Source organism: Leptonychotes weddellii, chromosome 5 (genome assembly GCF_054177405.1).
Source record: "Leptonychotes weddellii isolate Sample4059 chromosome 5, ASM5417740v2, whole genome shotgun sequence".
In the NCBI taxonomy this organism is placed as follows: Eukaryota; Metazoa; Chordata; class Mammalia; order Carnivora; family Phocidae; genus Leptonychotes; species Leptonychotes weddellii.
The window spans coordinates 70,849,211-70,870,297 of NC_138373.1; the positions used below are offsets into that span (position 1 = coordinate 70,849,211).

At 38.0% G+C, this 21,087-nt stretch overlaps 1 protein-coding gene across 1 annotated transcript in view; it reads left to right on the top strand.

Annotated features, from left to right (window-relative positions):
• Positions 1-15: 15 nt before the first annotated feature.
• Positions 16-21,087, top strand: part of GALNT8 (polypeptide N-acetylgalactosaminyltransferase 8) — a 47,954-nt gene continuing 26,882 nt past the window's right edge. The window contains 2 exon segments of the mRNA XM_006739635.2: positions 16-1,701; positions 8,347-8,641. Of these exon segments, the coding sequence (XP_006739698.1) occupies positions 1,491-1,701; positions 8,347-8,641 (506 nt within the window). The 5' untranslated portion in view covers positions 16-1,490.

Consider the following 21,087-nt stretch of genomic DNA (forward strand, 5'->3'; position numbering starts at 1 on the left):
TGCTCCATTCAGTACATGTCCTCTTTAATACCCATCACCAGGCTAACCCATCCCCCCACCCCCCTCCCCTCTAGAACCCTCAGTTTGTTTCTCAGAGTCCATAGTCTCTCATGGTTCGTCTCCCCCTCCGATTTCCCCTTATTGTCTTTTCTTACTGGCATTTACAGTTTAACAACTTCTCCAGCATCCAGGATAGGCTATACTAGGAGGAAGAAAACACAGGGAACTCACTGCTGTCATTCCCCAGCTCCCAAGATCTCCAACCAGTCTGCCCACTTTTTCTCCACCTTTCAGTCTTCTTATGCAGGTTTTATGTATAATGTGCAGAGTTTTTAGCTGATCTTAGTGGGGAGGAATAGAGATAAGTGGATCTACCCCATTTCATGCCAGAAACAGAAATGATCATGCATTTTTAATTTATTTTTTACTCCAGTTTGCAGGTGAGAGCATAGGAAAGATGATGAAAACAAACAAAAAAACTCCACCTGATTACTTTTCATTTTGTTCTTTTTCATCTTATCTGATTTTCCAAGATCCGCATTTCTTTACTTTAATCCACATGTCTACTTCAGCTCTTGTCTGCATATACCATGTTTGGGAACCTAATAAAGTGTTCAAGGGACTGGGATGGGTGGGAGATATGATTATTGAGGGACCCAACACCAGAATAACAACTTTGAATTTTTGGCTCTGGAAAATAATTTGAAGTATTTAATTAACAATGATGATGATTAGGTGATTTGTCCAAACATATAGTGAATGTGAGGTATGGAAGCAGAAGAGTTACTGGAAGTTGGGGCAGAGTAGAACTATGTTGTATGGAACTGTGTAGATGACAAAAGAGGATGGGACCAGTGAAGCATGACCATCCCCTGGGGCTCACCCTCAGGGGCTGCTTCCAGCTCATCCACCTGTTTCTAGGTAGATTCAGCAGGACAGTCTTTCCTCAAGTTTGTTGAACTAGCATTTGCTGCACATCTAATATGTTCAACACTCCGTAGAGTTAGATAAAAGGACATCTGAGATGTGATTCTTGTTCTCAAAATCATATAGTATGGAAGCTTCCCATTTTGTGGATTCTTTTTTCAAATTATTTATCTCCTATACTTCACATGCCCTTTCAGAGAGCAATTGTACCAGAGAGAGGGAGCATTAAAAAATAAAATAAAATGAAACAAAACAGAGAGAGAAAAGCCTCCCCCATCACAGCCTGAAGTAGCTCCAGGGGCAAGCATTAACCTGACTTCTAAGATAGTGCAAGGTGTGTCCAGGTACCCTCCCAGTCATTGGGTGGCTTCCCTGGCACACTCCACACATGTGACACAGCTCAGGGAGAAGCCAGGCAGCTTGTGACAGCTTTTCCAGTTGAAGAACATCTGGCTTAGCAGGTAGCAGCCGGCAGAGACAAAGCTCAGCTGATTGTGATCTTTAGCTTACCTGGGCAGTGACACATTCAGGCCCACAGGAGGTGACAGTTTCAGAGGCAGGGTATGATGTCCAGGAGAAATGTCCTCAAAATCCTCTGCATTGGGCTGGCTCTGGTTATTGCCACCGATGTCCTCCTGGTATTTTATACCAGGAGGACATTAGAAAAGTTGGTTTGGGGAAATCTCCAAAAGCAGCTTCATTTGCCTTCGTCTGAAAGGAACAAGACAGTGATAAAGAGACTCTCTCATGTGGAGGTGGATTTGCGGCATCTGAGTAAGTTTATAATATCAACTTGGAGGGATGGTGTGTGTGTGTGTGTGTGTGTGTGTGTGTGTTTAGGGACACTTAGAAAAAAGGGGCATGGAAGAAATAATGAATGAGAGATCACATTCTTTTTCTCAGTTGCTCAATTAAGCACCTGATATTGAATTCTATCCCTCCAAATGGGAGGTAAGTGAGAATTAGTGGGAATCAGAGCAAGCAGTTGAGGGGAGTGGAGCAGGATATGTCTATGTGAGTGGTGTGTGGGTACACTTGCACACATACATAATCACAGGTACATGCATGTAGGCAGGGAGATTGAGGCTCAGTATAAAAACCCCTGAGAGGGCAGGAGCTGTTAAACAGAGGTGACAAACTCTGGGGCAAAGGCCTCCCTTCCAGGTTGCTGTGAGTTCCCATCAGGAATTAATGGGGACTTGTTAGAGGACCCAAGATTGAACCCTGACAAGGCCATGATCAACAAGTGTTTATCTCTCTCAGCCATAGACTCTGGATCTATAAATGGAGATGAGAGGTTACCTGCTGGATCTCATACAGTTGTGAAATATGTGCAGAAAATGTTCTGTAGACTGATGTGTATCACATTTTAATCTCTCTCTTTTTAAGTTGAGGTATAACCGACACCTAACATTATGTTAGTTTCAGGTATACAGCATAATGTTTCAATATTTGTATATATTGTGAAATGATCACCATAATAAGTCTAGTTAACATGCATCATCCCATAGTTAAACAATTTTATATGCAAATACAGGATTAACTATAGACACCATGCTGTACATTATATCCCATAAATTATTTATTTTATAACTGGAAGTTTGTACCTTTTGACGCCCTTTACCCATTTCACCCACCTCCCCCATGCCCTGCCTCTCGCAACTACCAATCTGTTCTCTGTATCTATGAGCTCATTGCCCACCCCACTCTTTTTTTAAAATTCCACATATAAATGATATCATACAGTAGTTGTCTTTTTCTTTCTGATTTATTCAACTTAGCAAGATGCCCTCAAAATTTCCCAAATTTTAACTTCTTCACATGAATTCTGGGGTTTTTAAAATTTCTTTTCTGGGGTTTATTTTTGATTCTGGCTCACCATGAAACTCTAATCCCTCTGAATTTTATGTGTCTCCGGATCTGACTCCAGTGAGGGGCACAGCTGTGTTTCCTCTGCTCCCAAGTGAGAGGGATCTAATGCTTGTGCCCCTGAAGGGAAGTGTTGAATGTGTGAGCAGGGAAGTGACTGCACAGACATGAGGGTGTGTGCACATGGGGGCTGGAGATGGGGAAAATCCCTTCTATAATGAGAACTGAGCATTGTCAGGGTTCAGGGTGAGGCCAAGGGATAGAGAGAAGGACAGACAGGAGAAACAAAAGGAAGAGTTTAAATGGAGACTGGAGGAAAAAGGGAAAACAAGATGAGGGGAGAAAGAAAAAGCACCATAGCACCGTCTACATCCTCCTTCATAAGATGCATCATATTTTATTGTGGTACAAGTTTCTGGAGGGCAAATTTCATAAGGGCTTGTTTAGTGAGTATTTTATAGAGTGTCTTACCACTCTATTCCCTGTACCTGACATGTAGAAATTATTAATCAATGAATAAATGAATGACTGTGGGAAGGAGAAAACAGAAGACAGGCAGACAAGGATGAAGGGAAGAGGTGTACAAGGCAAGAAAGTAGATGAAACACAGAGAAGATTGTAAGATCCAGAAGCCCTGGCTTTGAGCACACCCCAGTGGGTTAACATTAACTATGCAAATGTGCTTAGTACAGCTTCACCAGAGGATGCCTGTGTACCTAACCAGTCACTGTCACTCTGGGGCAGAGCACCCAGACCACACCAGGACTCTCTCACCCAATCCCAGGATTCATCCTATTGGCTCAGGCTCCTCTGGCCTTAAAATAGTAGGACTTCTGCCTCAAACCTGACTACTCTTTCCTTCAGCTGGGACAAAGTATGCCTTGAGAGCCACCCAGAACCATTGGGTGTACTTCCCCTGCTTTCTTTGCAATGATCAGTTCCTCCTTTTCTTGTTATTCTCAGTGCTTCCCCCTTTATTCACTCTAAAATGATATGGTGTCAGGGACTCCCTACCACCTGAGATGAATTTCAGAATGTCTTCTGGACTCTGTTTCCAGATCACAAATGCTCTTCTTTCCTAAAGGGCTTCCTGAAATCGAAAGCCTGTTCAATTACCAATCATCCTGGTTGCTCATTGCCTCCAAAAAGATTGACAAAAGTCATAAGTCAATAAGGATGTCTACACAAATTATGTAAACTATCAAGAACAAAAGCAAACATGTGATGATAATTGTGGGAGGGGTTGATGACCCTAAACTAATTTGATGGAACCTCCCTAAGGATACTTTAAAGTCCCACCACAAAGACAACATTGGGTGTGCCCCCCTTGGGTTCTGGAAAGTTTCAGTATAGTCATGGGGACAGTCTAGTGACACTGTATTCATCCTGATGGACTCTGCACTTACATCCTCAAATTAATTCTAGAGTGTCTAGGTCCAAACAATTTCCCATTGACAGCATCAATGAAAGAGAAAAATCAGATATTCCCCAAGAGGAGTGTAGGGGAATTCAAAGGCACAGAGATCCCAAGACCACCCTATGACCCTCACATGCTTAGTATAGAAGAGTTTGAATAAAAAATACTATTCAATTTGGAAAACTATAAAAATTCTGCTCTCATTTTTATTTTCCACTGGAGCAAATATGCTTGGTACTCACATGAGCCTTTTATAAAAGACCAACCATTTATTTTTCTTACCGAGTTTGCTTTGACCATCCTGTCTTTGCTTTTAAGCTCTTCCCTGGTTGTTTCTCCTTCCCTTTGGGCCAGTTTAATGCCACCTTCTAAACATGTCCTCCTCTAAGTTGAAGAGACTTTCCTGTTTCCTTTTTAGGGGCTGTATATTTAGCTGAAATTCAGTCCATGTTCTGCTCACCAAGCCATGTGCTGTGGCATGGAGCTGCACCTACTTAGAGGAAATTCACACAATAGGACGGTCCCCTCATCAAGCAGGTGCCCCTGGACTGTAATTATCCACAGATTTTCTTCTAACTTGTAGGAAAGTACTAGATGGGCTAGAAGGTGATCCTATCAGTCTGGTTGGAATTTAGAGAGTTTAGGGAGAATTAGTAAGAACTAAGTGGGTCCTTATGGTGGAATGCCTTGATTATCATTTTGGGGTTTAGTGCTGAGGAGTGTCATAATCCATTTTGGGCTTGGGAAATATTAATCTGATCTAGGTTTGGTCTAATGGAGGAGAGTCAGAAGTCTGTCACAGTAGCCCTTTACCTCATTATGAAAACCTGGCTGCCCTCTTTCCTTTGCTAACATTTCTCTGGCTGACCTCTCTGATGAGTTTTCTCACTCCTTACAGACTTTGTAATGGCTCCTGGTTTAGTTTTTGTCTCTGCCCCCAATCCTATTATCCCCCTGGGTGATGCAGTGTCATCATTTAATACCTTGTCCTTTCCATCTGTGAAGCTCTTTACCTACATCCCACCTCACATTTCTATGGTGTATTCTGGACTTTGTCACCTCCCAGAATTGTTCACCTTAGAAATGACAAACTCATGCTGTCCATTCCTGATTGAAACCTCATGACTACAATACAACCATCGAACTTTTCTCTATAACAGTACTATTTCTCCAACTCTGCTCTTTGCAATATCTACAACTCCATTGCACACTTGTTCTGTTGCACCCACCTAAGAACCTCCCCACACTGTGTGAAATCAGTTGATCACCTTCTCTGTGCCTTCACTCAAGTGCTTGGTACTGCTGAAAAAATTCTCATAACTGAACCACTACAAATTCATTGTCACTTGCCTCAGCTGACCCTCTCTGGTCCCACGGTGCTTCTGTGTTTCAGAAATCAGGTCTTACTCCAATTTCTTATCATAACAATTTAAAAAGTTTCTCACTTTTCTTAATCCCCTTCCTCAGTTCTCCCCACCCCTCCCCCAGAAGAGGAAACAGAGAAAACAGAATTGATAGCCAAATTTTATTGTGTGCCAGGCTCTGTCCTTAGCACTTTATATGTATTAATCCACTTAGTTATCACAGAAACCCTGCGAGGTACTTGGCAAATCTAAGACCAAGAAGAGAAATCCCTTGGCCAAAGTCACACAGGTAGGAAGGTGTAGGGCTGCCTGGCTAAGGACTTTTAACATTGATGTGGTAAATTGTTGGATAGAATCAGCCTGTCTTGTCTGGCACTCTCCTTAGCAACCAGCCAGAGAAGATTCTCAATAAGTCTTTGGTGAATCAAAAGTCCAGATAAGAGTCAATAGGGAATTGGATGGGAGTGGAATGAAAAGAAAAGGATGAATTCTATCCGGAAGAGGCATACTCCACACATAGGCAATTGAATGGAGGTAGGGAAACAGAGTCAAAGGAGACCTGAGTTTTGGTGGTTGGGTAGGTAGGAGAAGAGTGGTTACCATTTGTAGAAATAGGGAGGTAACCTCAGGAGATTTGGGGGGAAGGTGATGAGTTCAGTTGTTAAGGAATTTGGGGAACTCGGGAAACAGCAAAATGAGAGACATCTCCAATAGACACTTGAGATGAAAGTGATGATGATAATGATGACCAACATTGACTGAGTATTTATTAAGTGACAGGTACAATTTTAACTGCTTTATGTATACAAACTCATTTAATTCTCCTCAAAATCTATGTAGCAAGTGCAGCCGTGATTATCCCCATTCAGAGAGGTTAAGATGCTTTTCCTTAGGCCATGCAATTGCTAGCTGGCAGAGGTGACTTTCAAAATCAGGCAGTTTGAATTTAGAACAGCAGATTGTGTGTTGGGGGTGATAGTGGCCTTGAGTTGAAAGGCAAAGCCTTGGGGATAGATGAGATCACCAAGGACAGGAGGGGACAGAGGACAAGGAGTGGGGTAATATTTGGGGGACAGGGCAGAGGTGCTTGTTGGATCCCATCTGTAATTCTATGGTGCAGAGAGTACTCACTGAGAGAAAAATGATGGCAGCATAGCCAGCACAAGCTGAGGTGAACCTAGCTGGGGGCAAGTGGCAGAGTCAGGTAAAACTGGTTTGTTTTTCTTCTGTTGATGATATTCCTAGCTGAATGATCATGTGCCCAGGCTCCAGGATGGAGCTATACCGTGGGCCTTGTATCTGGAGACAAGGTCACTGGTTTGGATGGCACTGAGGAGAAGATATATTTAGTATTAAAATCAGACTCAGCTAAGCTGGCTCTCTGTGAGATACTAATAGATTCTCCTTCCTTTGGGAAGGGAGATGGTAAGTCCTGGTTTGCCTAGAATGGTCCTGCTTTACACCTGTGGTCCTGGTGATACTTGTTATGTAACTATTAATAGCACCCCATCTACTCTGAAAAGTGTCCAAATTAGATAGATTAATTATATTTTCATTGCTAATTTAGGGGAATTGTGTTTTTGAGTGGATTGGCAGGCAGAAGCACTTACATTGTAAGTAATTACTTCCTTTTTCTCTTTCTCTGTGGAGTCCACAGAATTGAGCTTGAGGTACATAGGTGAGACTCTCCAAACAGAAATCTTATAGGGTTGTTGTAAAGGTGACATAAATAATGGATGGAAAAGTGCTCTGAAATTTGGAGGCCACTTTCCAAAACTATTGCTATTGATGTCATGGATCCTAGAAGCCCTCTTCTATATAAAAGAGTCCTGTCACTGGTTTCTTTTCTTCTTCTTTTTCTTCCTTCGATCCTTCCTCCTCCCCTCCCGCTCCCCCTCCTCCTCCTCCTTCTTCTTTTTCTTCTTCTCCTCCTCCTCCCCCTCCTCCTCCTTCTCCTTCTTCTTCTTCCTCTTCTTTGTGAAGACAGTGTTTCTGAAATTGATGTGACCATTAGATTTATCTAGAACAATTGTTAAAAATTCAGATCCCCACACTCCACCCCAGACCTACTGAATCAGAATCTCTGGGGGAGACCTGGGATTCTGTACTTTTAACAAACTTTTGAAGTTTGCTTATGATTAAGCAAGTTGGAAAATGTGGGATTAGGACATCTCCAATTTAAAATTCTTGGCAAATCAAATATATAAGTGAAGGGAATGGTGGATAATGGTGCAGTTTAGAATAGATCTGCCTTTGTTAGCCACTGATAGTGTAGTATGATGTTTCAAATTTCATTGTACAAAGGAGTTACTCCTTGATTTTGTTAAAAATGCAGATTCTGTAACTTCTCTTCCCCTATCTCTACCTGACTCTATGATTCTGATTTAGTTGATTTGGGGATAAGCCTGAATACCTACATTTTAAAATAATCATGACAATTCTGATATAAGAGTTTCTTGGGCCTTATTCTGAAAAATGTTAGCTCATTATCAATCTATTTCTCAGGTCACAGTTTCTTAAGAAGACTTAAATGTGTAGGACTCAGGATAGATAAGCTCCGATAAAGGTTTAGGAGAGGTGTGTTCTAGTGCACACCTGGCCAGGACAGCCTTGCAATAGCTCTGACAAAGTCCCTTAACAGACTGCATCCCCTGGGACAAGAGATTACACATTTCAGAATTTGAAGAGGAAAATATTTCAAGAAAATTTGGATAGAAAACAATGCCCAGGATTACCTGAAATATTTTCTCCCCTGCCTTTCATTTGCAGAAGAAAGTATGAAATTGGCTATGAAGCAAGAAGAAAATGTGGACAACACAGTGGTGAGGGTGAAATACGAACATCCTGTTCAAAAGGCATTGAAAATCAAAGCAAGTGAGACTAAGAAGCACAAACCCAAAGAGTTACTCTTCCCAGACTCACAGCTTTTCAGGCAGTGGGGTAAGGATCTTTCTGTGGCCCATCAGAAAAAGGCCGAGGACCTTTTCCAGAAGTTTGGTTACAACGTGTACCTCAGTAACCAGTTGCCTTTCAATCGCACCATCCCAGATACCCAAGATTCCAGGTAAGACAGACCAAGTTTGGGTTGCCAAGGGACCTTGGTTTAATTGGGGGATGAGCTTTGGGAGCAGTGAAAGTCAAGGGTTGAAAGAGGGTTGAGGAGTGGAAAATTGATGGGGAAGGAATTCTGGCAGGCTGACTGAGGAAAGTTCTTGTTTTTAATCCATTTTATAATGGCAGCTCAGAGAGGACAACTGACTGGTCCCAATGTTTACAGCCCCTTGGAAATGGGCAGAGATGTCAGAGAAACAGATCCTTGAGAACTGATGATGAGTCTAACTCATAATTGTACAGATGAGGAAACTGAGGAAAGACTTGTGCAAGTCACACTGAAGTTAACAGCTCTATTTGCTCCCATGGTGTTTTCCTCAAATTCTGTGTGAATTCCTCTCTGTTATTAATTCTAATTTAAAGAGCCTTCCCTGGGGTGCCTGGGTGGCTCAGTTGGTTAAGCGACTGCCTTCGGCTCAGGTCATGATCCTGGAGTCCTGGGATCGAGTCCCACGTCGGGCTCCCTGCTCAGCAGGGAGTCTGCCTCTCTCTCTGACCCTCCCCCCTCTCATGCTCTCTATCTCATTCTCTCTCTCAAATAAATAAATAAAATCTTTAAAAAAAAAATAAAGAGCCTTCCCTGGGGCGCCTGGGTGGCTCAGTCGGTTAAGCATCTGCCTTGGGCTCTGGTCATGATCAAGCCCTGCATTGGGCTCCCTGCTTGGCAGGAAGCCTGCTTCTCCCTCTTCTACTCCCCTTGCTTGTGTTCCCTCTCTCGCAGTGTCTCTCTCTGTCAAATAAGTAAATAAAATCTTAAAAAAAAAAAAAAGAGCCTTCCCTCTCTTTCTCCATCAGTTTCTTCTTCCCATTGCTTTTTCTTTCTTTGCTTCTCCCACCATTCTTCGTAAGTCTTAAAAATAACAACTTTGTTGAGATATAATTCATATACAATTCATCAATTTAAAGTGTACAATTTAATGGTTTTTAGTATATTCACAGAGTGGTGCACCATCACCGTAATCAATTTTAAAACATTTTCATCACTTCAAAAAAAATTCCATACCCATTAATAACCCCTCCTTGTTTACACATAATTCCTCATTTCTAGGCAACCATTAACTTTCTGTCCCTATGGATTTACCTATTCTCGACATTTCATGTAAGTGGAATAATATAATATATGGGTCTCTCGTGACTGGCTTTTTTCACTTAGAATAATATGTTCTTTTTTATATTATTATTATTATTTTTATTATGTTCAGTTAGCCAACATACAGTGCATCATTAGTTTTTGATGTAGTGTTCAATGATTCCTTAGTTGCATATAACACCCAACGCTCATCACAACATGTGCCCTCCTTAATACACATCACCTGACTGCCCCATCCCCTCACCCCCCTCTCCTCTGAAACCCTCAGTTTGTTTTCCAGAGTCCAGAGTCTGTCATGGTTTTTCTCCCTTACTGATTTCTTCCCCTTCAGTTTTCCCTCCCTTCCCGTATGGTACTCCATGCTATTCCTTATGTTTCACATATGAGTGAAACCATATGATAATTGTCTTTCTCTGCTTGACTTATTTCATTTAGCATAATCCCCTCCAGTTCCATCCATGTCAATGCAAATGGTGGGTATTCATCCTTTCTGATGGCTGGGTAATATTCCATTGTATATATGTACCTAGAATAATGTTTTTAAGTTACATTCGTATTATAGTATGTGTCAATACTTAACTCCTTTTATTGTTAAATAATATTCTTTTGTACAGGTACACCACATTTTGTTTATCTATTTTCCAGTTAGTGGAAATTTGGATTGTTTCCACTTTTTGACTATTAAGAATAATATTGCTCTGAACATTCATGTATAAGTTTTTGTGTGGACATATGTCTTCAGTTTTCTTGGTTATACCCTAGAAGTATAATTTCTGGGTTATATGATAACTCTATATTTAACATTTCAAGGAACTGCCAGACTGCTTTCCAAAGTAACTGCATCATCTCTAGCAGTATATGAGAGTGCTGGTTTTTCCACATCCTCACCAACATTTGTTATTCGTCTTTTGATAATAGATATTCTAGTGATGTGAAGTGGTATATCATTGTGGTCTTCATTTAAATTTTCCTGATGTCTAATGATAGTGAACATCTTTTCACGTGCATATTGGCTATTTGTATATCTTCTTTGGAGAAATGTTTATTCAGAGACTTTCTCCTTTTATTTTTAAATTTATTTTATTATGTTATGTTAGTCACCATACATCATTAGTTTTTGATGTAGTGATCCATGATTCATTGTTTTATTAATATGATTTTGTCCAGTTTATCTAATTTTTTTCTTTGGTTGCTTATGCTTTGGATGTCATATGTAAGAAACTATAATGCTTAATGCAAAGTCATGAAGATTTATGCCCTTTTTTTCTAAAAGTTTTGTAGTGTTAATCTTACATTTAGGTTTTTGGTCCATTTAAAATTAATTTTTGGACATGGTGTGACATAGAGGTACAACTTCATTTTCTTGCATATGGCCATCCAGCTGTCCTAGCACCCTTTGTTGAAAAGACTACTTTTTCCACATTGGATTGTCTTGGCACCCTTGTCAAAATCAATTGGTCATAAATATAAGAATTTACTTCCAGATATCAATCCTATTTCATTGTTTTATAGGTCTATTCCTTATGACATTAACTCACTGACTTGACAACCGTAGCTTTTGTAGTAAGTTTTGAAATCAAGAAGTATGAGTCTTCCAACTTTCTTCTTGTTCAAGATTGTTTTAGCTATTCTGAGATCTTGAATTTCCATATGAATTTTAGGATTAGCTGGTCAATTTCTACAAACAAACCAGCCATATTTTGATAGGGACTAGATTGAATCTGTAGATCAATGTAGGGAGTATTGTCATATTAACAAATCTTTCAATCCATGAACATAAAGAATCTTTGCATTTATTTAGGTTTTCTTTAATTTCTTTCAACAATGTTTTGGGTTTGGGAGTATAAGTTTTGTACTTATTTTGTTAGATATGTTTATCTTTTTGATGCTATTTGAAGTGAAATTGTTTTCTTAGTTTCATTTTCAAATTGTTCATTGTAAGTCTATAGAAACACAATTTTTTTTGTATGTTGAACTTGTATCCTGCAATCTTGCCATATTCATTTATTAATTCTAATAGTTTTTTTGGTGGATATTTTAGAATTTTCTATTAGACTATGTTATTTGTACATAGAGAAAACTATACTTTTTCCTTTCCAATATGATGATTTTTATTTAATTTTCTTGCTTAATTGCCTGGCTAGAATCTTCAATAAAATGTCACATAGAAGTGGTGAGAGAGGGCACTTTGCTTTGTTCCTCATTATGGATGGGGGATGCATTAAATATTTCACCATTAAGTATGTTAGCTGTGGCTTTTTGTACATGCCCTTTATCAGAAATCTCATTCTATTTCTAGTTGGTTTAGTGTTTTTTTCTTTCTTTTTTTATTCTTGTTATGAAGGGGTCAGATGCTTTTTCTGTGTCTATCAAGTTGATCATGAGGTTTTATTCATTATCTATTGATATAGTATATTACATAAATTGATGATAGGATGTCAAACAAATCTTAAATTCATGGCATAAATTCTACTTGATCATAGTATGCAGTTGTTTCTATATGTTGTTGGATTTGGTTTGCTAATATTTTGTGTCTCTATTCATAAGAAATATTGGTTTTTAGTTTTCTTTCCTTGTGATATTTTTGTTTGTTCATTGTTTAAAAGATTTTACTTATTCATTTGACAGAGAGAGATTGAGAGAGAGAGCGAGCACAAGCAGGGGTAGAGGCGGGCAGCGGGAGAAGGAGAAAGAGGCTTCCCGCTGAGCAGAGAGCCTGATGTGGCGCTTGCTCGAGGACCCTGGCTGGGATCATGACCTGAGCCGAGGGCAGAACCTTAACTGACTGAACCACCCAGGTGCCCCTTTTTGTTTGGTTTTGTAACTAAGTAATACTGGCCTCATAGAATGACTTGAGAAATGTTTCCTCTTCTTCTATATTTTGGAAACATTTGTGAACAATTGGTACTAATTATTTTTAAATATTTGGTAGAATTCACCAGAAGCCATCTGGGCCTGGATCTATTTTGGTGGGTAATTAGTGATCAGTAGTTCAATCTCTTTACTTGATATAGGTCTATGCAGATTTCTATTTATTTATTTCAAGATTTTATTTAAATTCAAGTTAGTTCACATATAGTGTAGTATTAGTTTCAGAGGTAGAATCTAGTGATTCATCAGTTGATATAACACCCAGTGCTCATGACATCAAGTGCCCTCTTAATGCCCATCACCCAATTATGCCATCCCCCCATCCACCTCCCCTCCAGCAACCCTCACTTTGCTCCCTTTAGCTAAGAGTCTCTTATGATTTGGCTCCCTCTCTATTTTCATCTTATTTTATTTTTCCTTCTTTTCCCCTATATTCATCTGTTTTGTTTCTTAAATTCCACATATGAGTGAAATCATATGGTATTTGTCTTTCTTTGACTGGCTTATTTTGCTTAGCATAATACACTCTAGTTCCATCCATGTCATTGCAAATGGCAAGTTTTCATTCTTTTTGATTGATGAGTAATATTTCATTGTATGTATGTGTATATATATACACCACATCTTCTTTATCTATTCATCAGTCGATGAACATTTGGGCTCTGTCCATGTTTTGGCTAACAGACACATGAAAAAATGCTCAACATGACTCATCATCAGGGAAATACAAAACAAAACCACAAAAAGATAATACCTCACACCTGTCAGGATGGCTAAAATTAACAACTCAGGAAACAACAGATGTTGGCAAGGATGCAGAGAAAGGGGAACCCTCTTACACTATTGGTGGGAATGCAAACTGGTGCAGCCATTCTGGAAAACAGTATGGAGGCTCCTCAAAGAATTAAAAATAGAACTACCCAATGACCCAGCAATTGCACTATTGGGCATTTATCCAGAGGATACAAAAATAGTGATTTGAAGGAGCTCGTGAACCTCAATGTTTATAGCAGCACTATCCACAATAGATTTCTATTTATTCTTGAGTTGCTTTTGATAATTTATGTCTCTTTAGGAATCTGTCCACCTCATCTAAATTTTCTAATTTGTGGGAAGATTGTTTATTTATAGTGTTCCCTTATAATCTTTTTTTATTTCTGGAAGGTCAATAATGATGTCCCACTTTTATTCCTGATTTTAGTAATTTGAATATTCTTTATCATGTTCTTGGTCAGTCTAGCTGCACATTTGTAAATTTTGTTGATGTTTTCAAAGAGCCAACTTTTCAGTGATTGTCTCTATTTTTATATCTATTCTCCATTTTATGTATTTCTACTCTCATCTTTATTATTTCCTTCCTTCTCCTTGCTTTGGATTTAGTTTGCACTTTCTATTTTCTTAAGGTGGAAGGCTAGATTATTATTCTTTTTTAAAAAATATACTTATTGATAGCTATAAATTTATTTCCTAGCTTCTCTTTAGCTGTATTCCATAAGTTTTGGTATATGGTGCTTTGTTTTTTCAGTCATCTCAATGTATTTTCTAGTTTCCCTTGCAATTTTTTTTGACTCAATGGTTACTTAGGAATGTATTGTTTAATTTCCACATATTTGTGAATTTTCCTTTTTTTTTTCTGTTTTCATCTCTAATGTCACTCTATTGTAATAAGAGAATCAATTTTGTATTAACTTAATCTTTAAAAAATTTATTGAGGCTTCTTTTGTATGCTAACAAATGATCTCTTCTGGAGAATGTTGTATGTGTAGTTTGAAAGTATTATGCTTTTATTGGGTAGAGTGTTCTCTAGATATCTGTTAGGTCTAGTTGGTTTGTAGTGTTGTTTAGTCTTCTGCCTAATCTTTTCTTGTTTATATTTTGCTTAGTTGTATCTATTATTGAAAGTGGGATATTGAAGTCTCTAATGATTATTGTTAAATTGTCTATTACTTCCTTCAATTCTGTCAGTTTTTATTTCATATATTTTGGGACTCTGTTGCTAGATGTATACTTTTACAATTGTCTTATCTTCCTGATGGATTGATTCCTTTGTTGTTATAAAATTTTCCCCTTATCATTACTAAGATATTTATTTTAATATCTATTTTGTCTGATATTAGTATAACCACTCTAGCTTTCATATGGTTGCTATTTGCATAATATATCTTTTACTTACAATCTATTTTTATCTTTTTATCTAAAATATGTTTCCTGAAGATATAGTTGGATTTAAAAAAAATGCAATCTGACAATCCCTACCTTTTGATTAGATTAATTCATTTAAATTTAATATTTTTATTGATATAGTTGGATTTATGTCTGCCAATTTATCTTTGTTTTCTAATGTTTCATGTCTTTTTTCCTCTCATCCTTTACTGATTGTTTTTTATGTTAAGTGAATATTTTCCAATGTAATGATATCATCCTTTTAATTATTTTTCAGTATATTTTAGTTATTTTCTTAATGGCTGCTCTAGGATTTATTGTGTACATCTTAACTTATCAGAGTTTACTTAGAATTATTATAATGAGATATAGGAAGGCTAGTCATATATAACTTTATTTAATCTTTTTTGCTATTATTGTTATACATATTACATATATGTATGGTAAAAAATAAAAAATATATACTGTTACAATCACTTTATATAGTTTTATCTATTAAAATGAGGAAAAAGGAGAGGAAGTATAAATTTATGAAGTTTGTTATTTATCTTTTAAGTTATCATGTCTGATTCTCTACACTTGTTCCTGTAGATTCAATTTACAATCTGGTGTCATTTTCTTGTGTCAGTACAGCTTTGCTCCCATCTACCTCTTTTGTGCTGTTATTGTCAAGTATATTAAATCACTATATCTTATAGGCCCAACAATTAGATATACTTTAAAAATATATAATTGCTTTTAAAATCAGTTAAGAGAAGAAATAGGCATTTATACTGTCTTTTATAATTGTGCAATTACCTTTACTGATGCTCTTTGCTCGTCTGTGTGTGTGTGTGTGTGTGTTGAGTTACTACTGTCTGGGATTACTTGTTTTCAGGCTAAGGAACTTAGTATTTCTTGTAGGTGGATTTGCTACCAACAAATTCTCTCAGTGCTTATTTATTTGCCAATGTCTTCATTTCACTTTCATATTTGAAAGATAAAACTGCTTGGTTAATTTTTCTTTCCACACTTTGAATATGTCATTCCATTGCTTTCTGGCTCTATTGTTCTGATGAGATATCAACTATTAATATCACTGGGGTTTCCTTGTATGTGGTAGGTTATTTTTCTTTCACTTCTTTCAAGGTTTTCTTTTTATCTTTGGCTTTCAACATTTTGACTACGATGTGTCTGGGTGTGTATCTCTGCATTTATCTTACTTGAAGTTCATTGAGCTTCTTGGATGTGTCTAGAAGTATTTAAATATGAGTATTTCTTTTAGGGGTTATGAAATATATCAAAAGTTGCAGCCTCTAAGTGCTAAGATCTTATAGCTGAATTCATCCAATATCAAATGAACATGGAATTGTAAGCAGGAATTTTTTTCCACAAATTTTATTCCATTTATACTTTTAACCACCAGAACAAAAGAATCATCATTGAGGATCTGACCCATAATCCATGTAATACATGGCAGTGGCCTAATGTAGCATTTGAATGATGAATTGATACTCTTCGTCACATCACCCTAAGAAGATGATTCCTCAGCATCCCCTAATTCTCTAAATCCGAAGGTAACTGGCATAGCCATAGATGGAGATGTGAGAAGCTACTTTTTCACTGAGACTCACTTGTCTCAACATGTAGATCACCCCGAAAGCATTCAGAGAAACCTTTTTCCTGTACAAGGATGGTAACAAAATTTCACCTTAAAGCCAACTCCAGTTGATTGGTAGTGACTACCTGGAGTATTGTGGTGGGAAAACTTTTGAGTCCATATGATTAAAGGCATGGATGATCTGTTAGTGATGGCTGCCATCATGAGAGGGGAGAATGGTGCCATGTGTGTCAGTATTTGCTACTTGTGAACCAGGACACAAATAGGACCTAACACATTTTCTCCTAGGTTGATTGCATAATTTAGGTCTTTAGGTATGAAGATAATATGCTGGGACCAGTTGGTAACTGAAGATGCCTTGTATTTATTGATTTTGAAACATCCAGATTTAATTCCATAAGGATTAACTCATGAAACTGCTTGTCAGAAAGCATTACTGTGGATACAAAATATTTATGAATCAAGTATCTACATATACTTGAAAAATGTTTGAGTCACATCTGATACTACAAACCAAATGAGTACTCTTCCTCTCTGCTGTTCATAAAAAAAATCTTTGTGGCCCAGACATATATGGATTTCAGAGCTAAAGCATTCTGGAAACCATATGGTTTAAAACTATAGGAAGACCACTCCATTGACTTTCTTTGAGAGAAATAATTCAGTGAATTAGAGGTATTATTACATAGAATTACACAATAATGTAAGAATAGACCTTCTATGCCATTTAGTCCAGCTTCCTGCTAAGTGAGATGTCAAAGTGATTGTAATCACTGTTCCCCCACCTTTCTGGATAGCTATCTGAGACCAGAAAGATGCCAGCCCTGGCAGCTCTCCTGTTCTCATGTCCTCGCTTTACCTTTCAGAGACCAGAGAAAGGCTACTCAGGAGAGCACTGTGTGGAATTGGAGAGTCAGTCAGTTACCTTATTGAGTTTAGGTGGATGTTAAATACCAACAAATGATTAAACACATGAAAAGTCATAGCTTCAATTGTTAATCTTTTTTTTAATTTTATTTTTATTTTTTTGAAGATTTTATTTATTTATTTGACAGAGAGAGACACAGTGAGAGAGGGAACACAAGCAGGGGGAGTGGGAGAGGGAGAAGCAGGCCTCCCGTGAAGCAGGGAGCCCCATGCAGGGCTCGATCCCAGGACCCCGAGATCATGACCTGAGCTGAAGGCAGACGCTTAATGACTGAGCCACGCAGGCACCCCCAATCATTAATCTTTAATAGGGGATTTATCAAAATGCTGTGGCCAGGACCAGCTACAAAATTTGCAGGGCCCAGTGCAAAATGAAAATGTGGGGCCTTCTGTTCAAAAACTATTTAGAATTTCAAGATGGTGTTAGGAAGGTATTAAGCCAAGTTAAGTCACTAAGTGTGGGGACCTGTGTGACTGCATAGGCTGCACACCCAGGAAGCTGGCCTTGCTGCAGGTGTAACTTGTCTTAGGGAATCCCAATGTAAGAATATATTTTGCAATTGTTTAAAGTCTGTTTCCATGTGTACATATCAGTTTATTTGTTATGCACAATGGTAGTTTCAGGTAAAGTTATGATATACATAAAGTTTATCTTTCTAGCTCTAACACCTAGAAGCTACCTTTTCTCTTCTCCCATTGTGCCTTCTTGTTGTTAGGGGGAAGTGGGGTGGACTGTGGTTCTATATTGGAAGGATTTGCCAAAGATCAGTTCCTGTAACTGTCATCCAACTAATAAATATTTTTTAGGATCTTCTGCTGCACTACCTAATATGGTAGCCAGTAGTCACATGTGACTATTTAAAATTAAATTAATTAAAATTGAATTAAATAAAAAATTTAGGGTTTTTTTTTGGTTATATAGTGACATTATAAGTGCTCGATAGCCACACATGACTAGTGGCTATCATAATGGGCAGCACAGATTTAGAACATTTCCATCATTGCAGGAAATTCTGTTGGACAGAGCTGGTCTAACCATTCTAGGTCAGGTGTTGGGGAGCAAGGAGGAAGGAGAGATCATTCTTTTTGGAACTGCAGGAGCCACATTTCTTGCTTCCCTTGATATAAGGTTGGGAAGAGAATGTGGGGTGTGGATAAGAGAAGTGTTGGGAAAACATTTAGAACATAGCCAAGACAGTACTCAAAAGGAAGCATGGGAGACTGAGTGGAAAAAAGAAAATTTAAAGGTGGTTGATTGGATTATGTGGATTAGAGGGAAGAGAAGCTGAACAAAGTTTTAATCAGGTTTCAATTTAACTTAATTACCAACTCTTACTCTTGATTAAATACATATTTATTATATAATCAGTCTGTACTAGATATTAAGAACTGCCCCTGAGCTTGAAAGAATTTAAGGTTCATCTGTCACACTCCTTTGCCTCTGCTTTAAATATTGATGACCCTCAGGCTTTAGCTTAAGGCTCTTTTCTGCATGTAACTTGAGTGATTTTATCCAACTCTTATGAATTCAACCACCACTTACAGGGTGATGACTCCTAAATTCACTTGTATCCAATCCAGATTGTTCAGCTGTGACCCTGGGACCATATATGCAATGACCTGCTGGGGAATTCCATGGTGTGACTCACAGGTGCTTCCTACTCAACATGGCCAAACCAAAATGTATCAGTTTCTTTTTCTCCTCTCATTGTTCCTAGTTCAGTGACTGGTGCCACTGTTCAAGTAATAAATGTAAGAACAAGAACAGCAATAATCACTGAGGTAGTAATAGTAGCAGCTAACATTAAATGAGCACTTCTTTTGTTCTGAGCATTTTTGCACATTATTGCATTTTACCCTCATAATAATACTGTTGTGAAATAATAGAAAACATATATTTGTCTCTGTCCCCTCTTCCTGACACAGAGCTAAAATCCTTGTGACTTCCTAGGGGCGCCTGGGTGGCTCAGTTGTTTAAGCAACTGCCTTCGGCTCGGGTCATGATCCTGGAGTCCCTGGATCGAGTCCCGCATCGGGCTCCCTGCTCGGCGGGGAGTCTGCTTCTCCCTCTGATCCTCCCCCTCTCATGCTCTCTGTCTCCCATTCTCTCTCTCTCTCTCAGATAAATAAATAAAAAATCTTAAAAAAAAAAAATCCTTGTGACTTCCTAAATGATGAGAACACTATGAGTATTTTATGTTCTAATGAGGTGACTCTGAGTGGATCCCTGGTTGGGGGCTGGTTATCAGAAATATCTACCATGATAAGGAGCTTGGAATTTTCAGCCCCATCCCTATCCCTCAGAGAAGGGAGAGGGATTGAAAATAGAATTAATATTTGATCATGTGTATGTGGAGAAGCCTCCATAAAATCTCAGTAGTATGGAATTTGGAGAGCACCCAGGTTGGTGAACACATTAGTAACTTAAATACTACTCAGGTCCAGACAGCTCCACTGGTGAATTCTACCAAAGTTTAAACAAGAATTAGCTTCAACTCCTTAAACTCTTCCTAACAATAGAAGAGAAGGGAATACTCCACAACTCGTTATATGAGGTCAGTATTACCCTGATACCAAAGTCAGATAAATACATTGCAAGAAAAGAAAACTGCAGAGCCGCATCCCATATGACTATAGATGTCAAAATCCTCAGCAAAATACTAACTGAATCTAACAGAATAGAAACAGGATTACACACCAAAACCAAGTTGGGATTTAAGCCAACAATATAAAATTGATTCAAACTCTGAAAATCAATCAATGTAATACATCATATTGATAGAATAAAGGACAAAAGCCACACTATAATGTCAATAGACACAGAAAAAAAGCACTTGACAAAATCCAACCTTTTCATGATTAAAAACACTCAACAAGCAAGGAATAGATGGGAACTTCCTCAACCTAGCAAAGGGCATCTATAAAAAGCCCATATCATTCCTAATGGTGAAAGACTGAAAGCTTTCCCTATATGATGAAACTAAACAAGTATGTCTGACATCAACACTTGTATTCAAGATTTTAGTCAGGCAAGAAAGAGAAATAAAAAGCATCCATCTTGGGATGGAAGAAGTAAAACTGTTTCTATTCACAGATGACATGATCTTATATAGGAAATCATAAAAATCCATTAAAAACTATTAGAATTAATAAATGAATACAGGAAGGTTGCAGGATGCAAGATCAATACATAAAATTTATCATGTTTCTACAGATTTGTAATGAACAATTCAAAAATAAAATTAAGAAAAAAGTGTCACTTAGCATCAAAAAATACTTGGGAATAAATTTCACAAAGAAGTGCAAGCTTGTAGATGCAAAACTACAAGACATTAGTTAAGAAATTAAAGATTTAAATAAATGGAAAACATCCCATATTCATTGTTGGAACATTTAATTTTGTTAAAATAACAACAGTCTCCAGGTTGATCTACAACTGGATTTTGGGTAGAAATTGACATGTTGATCCCAAAATTAAAATGAAAACACAAATGATCCCAAATAACCAAAACACCTTGAAAAGGAATAAAGAATAGAGAAAAGAAGAATAAAGTTACAGGACTCACATTTTCTCTATTTCAAAACTTACTGCAAAACTACAATAATCAAGGGGGGGCGGAGCAAGATGGCGGAGGAGTAGGAGACCTGGATTTCGTCTCCTCTCAGGAATTCAGCTGGATAGGGATCAAACCATTCTGAACACCTACAAACTCAACAGGAGATCGAAGAAAAGAAGAGCAACAACTCT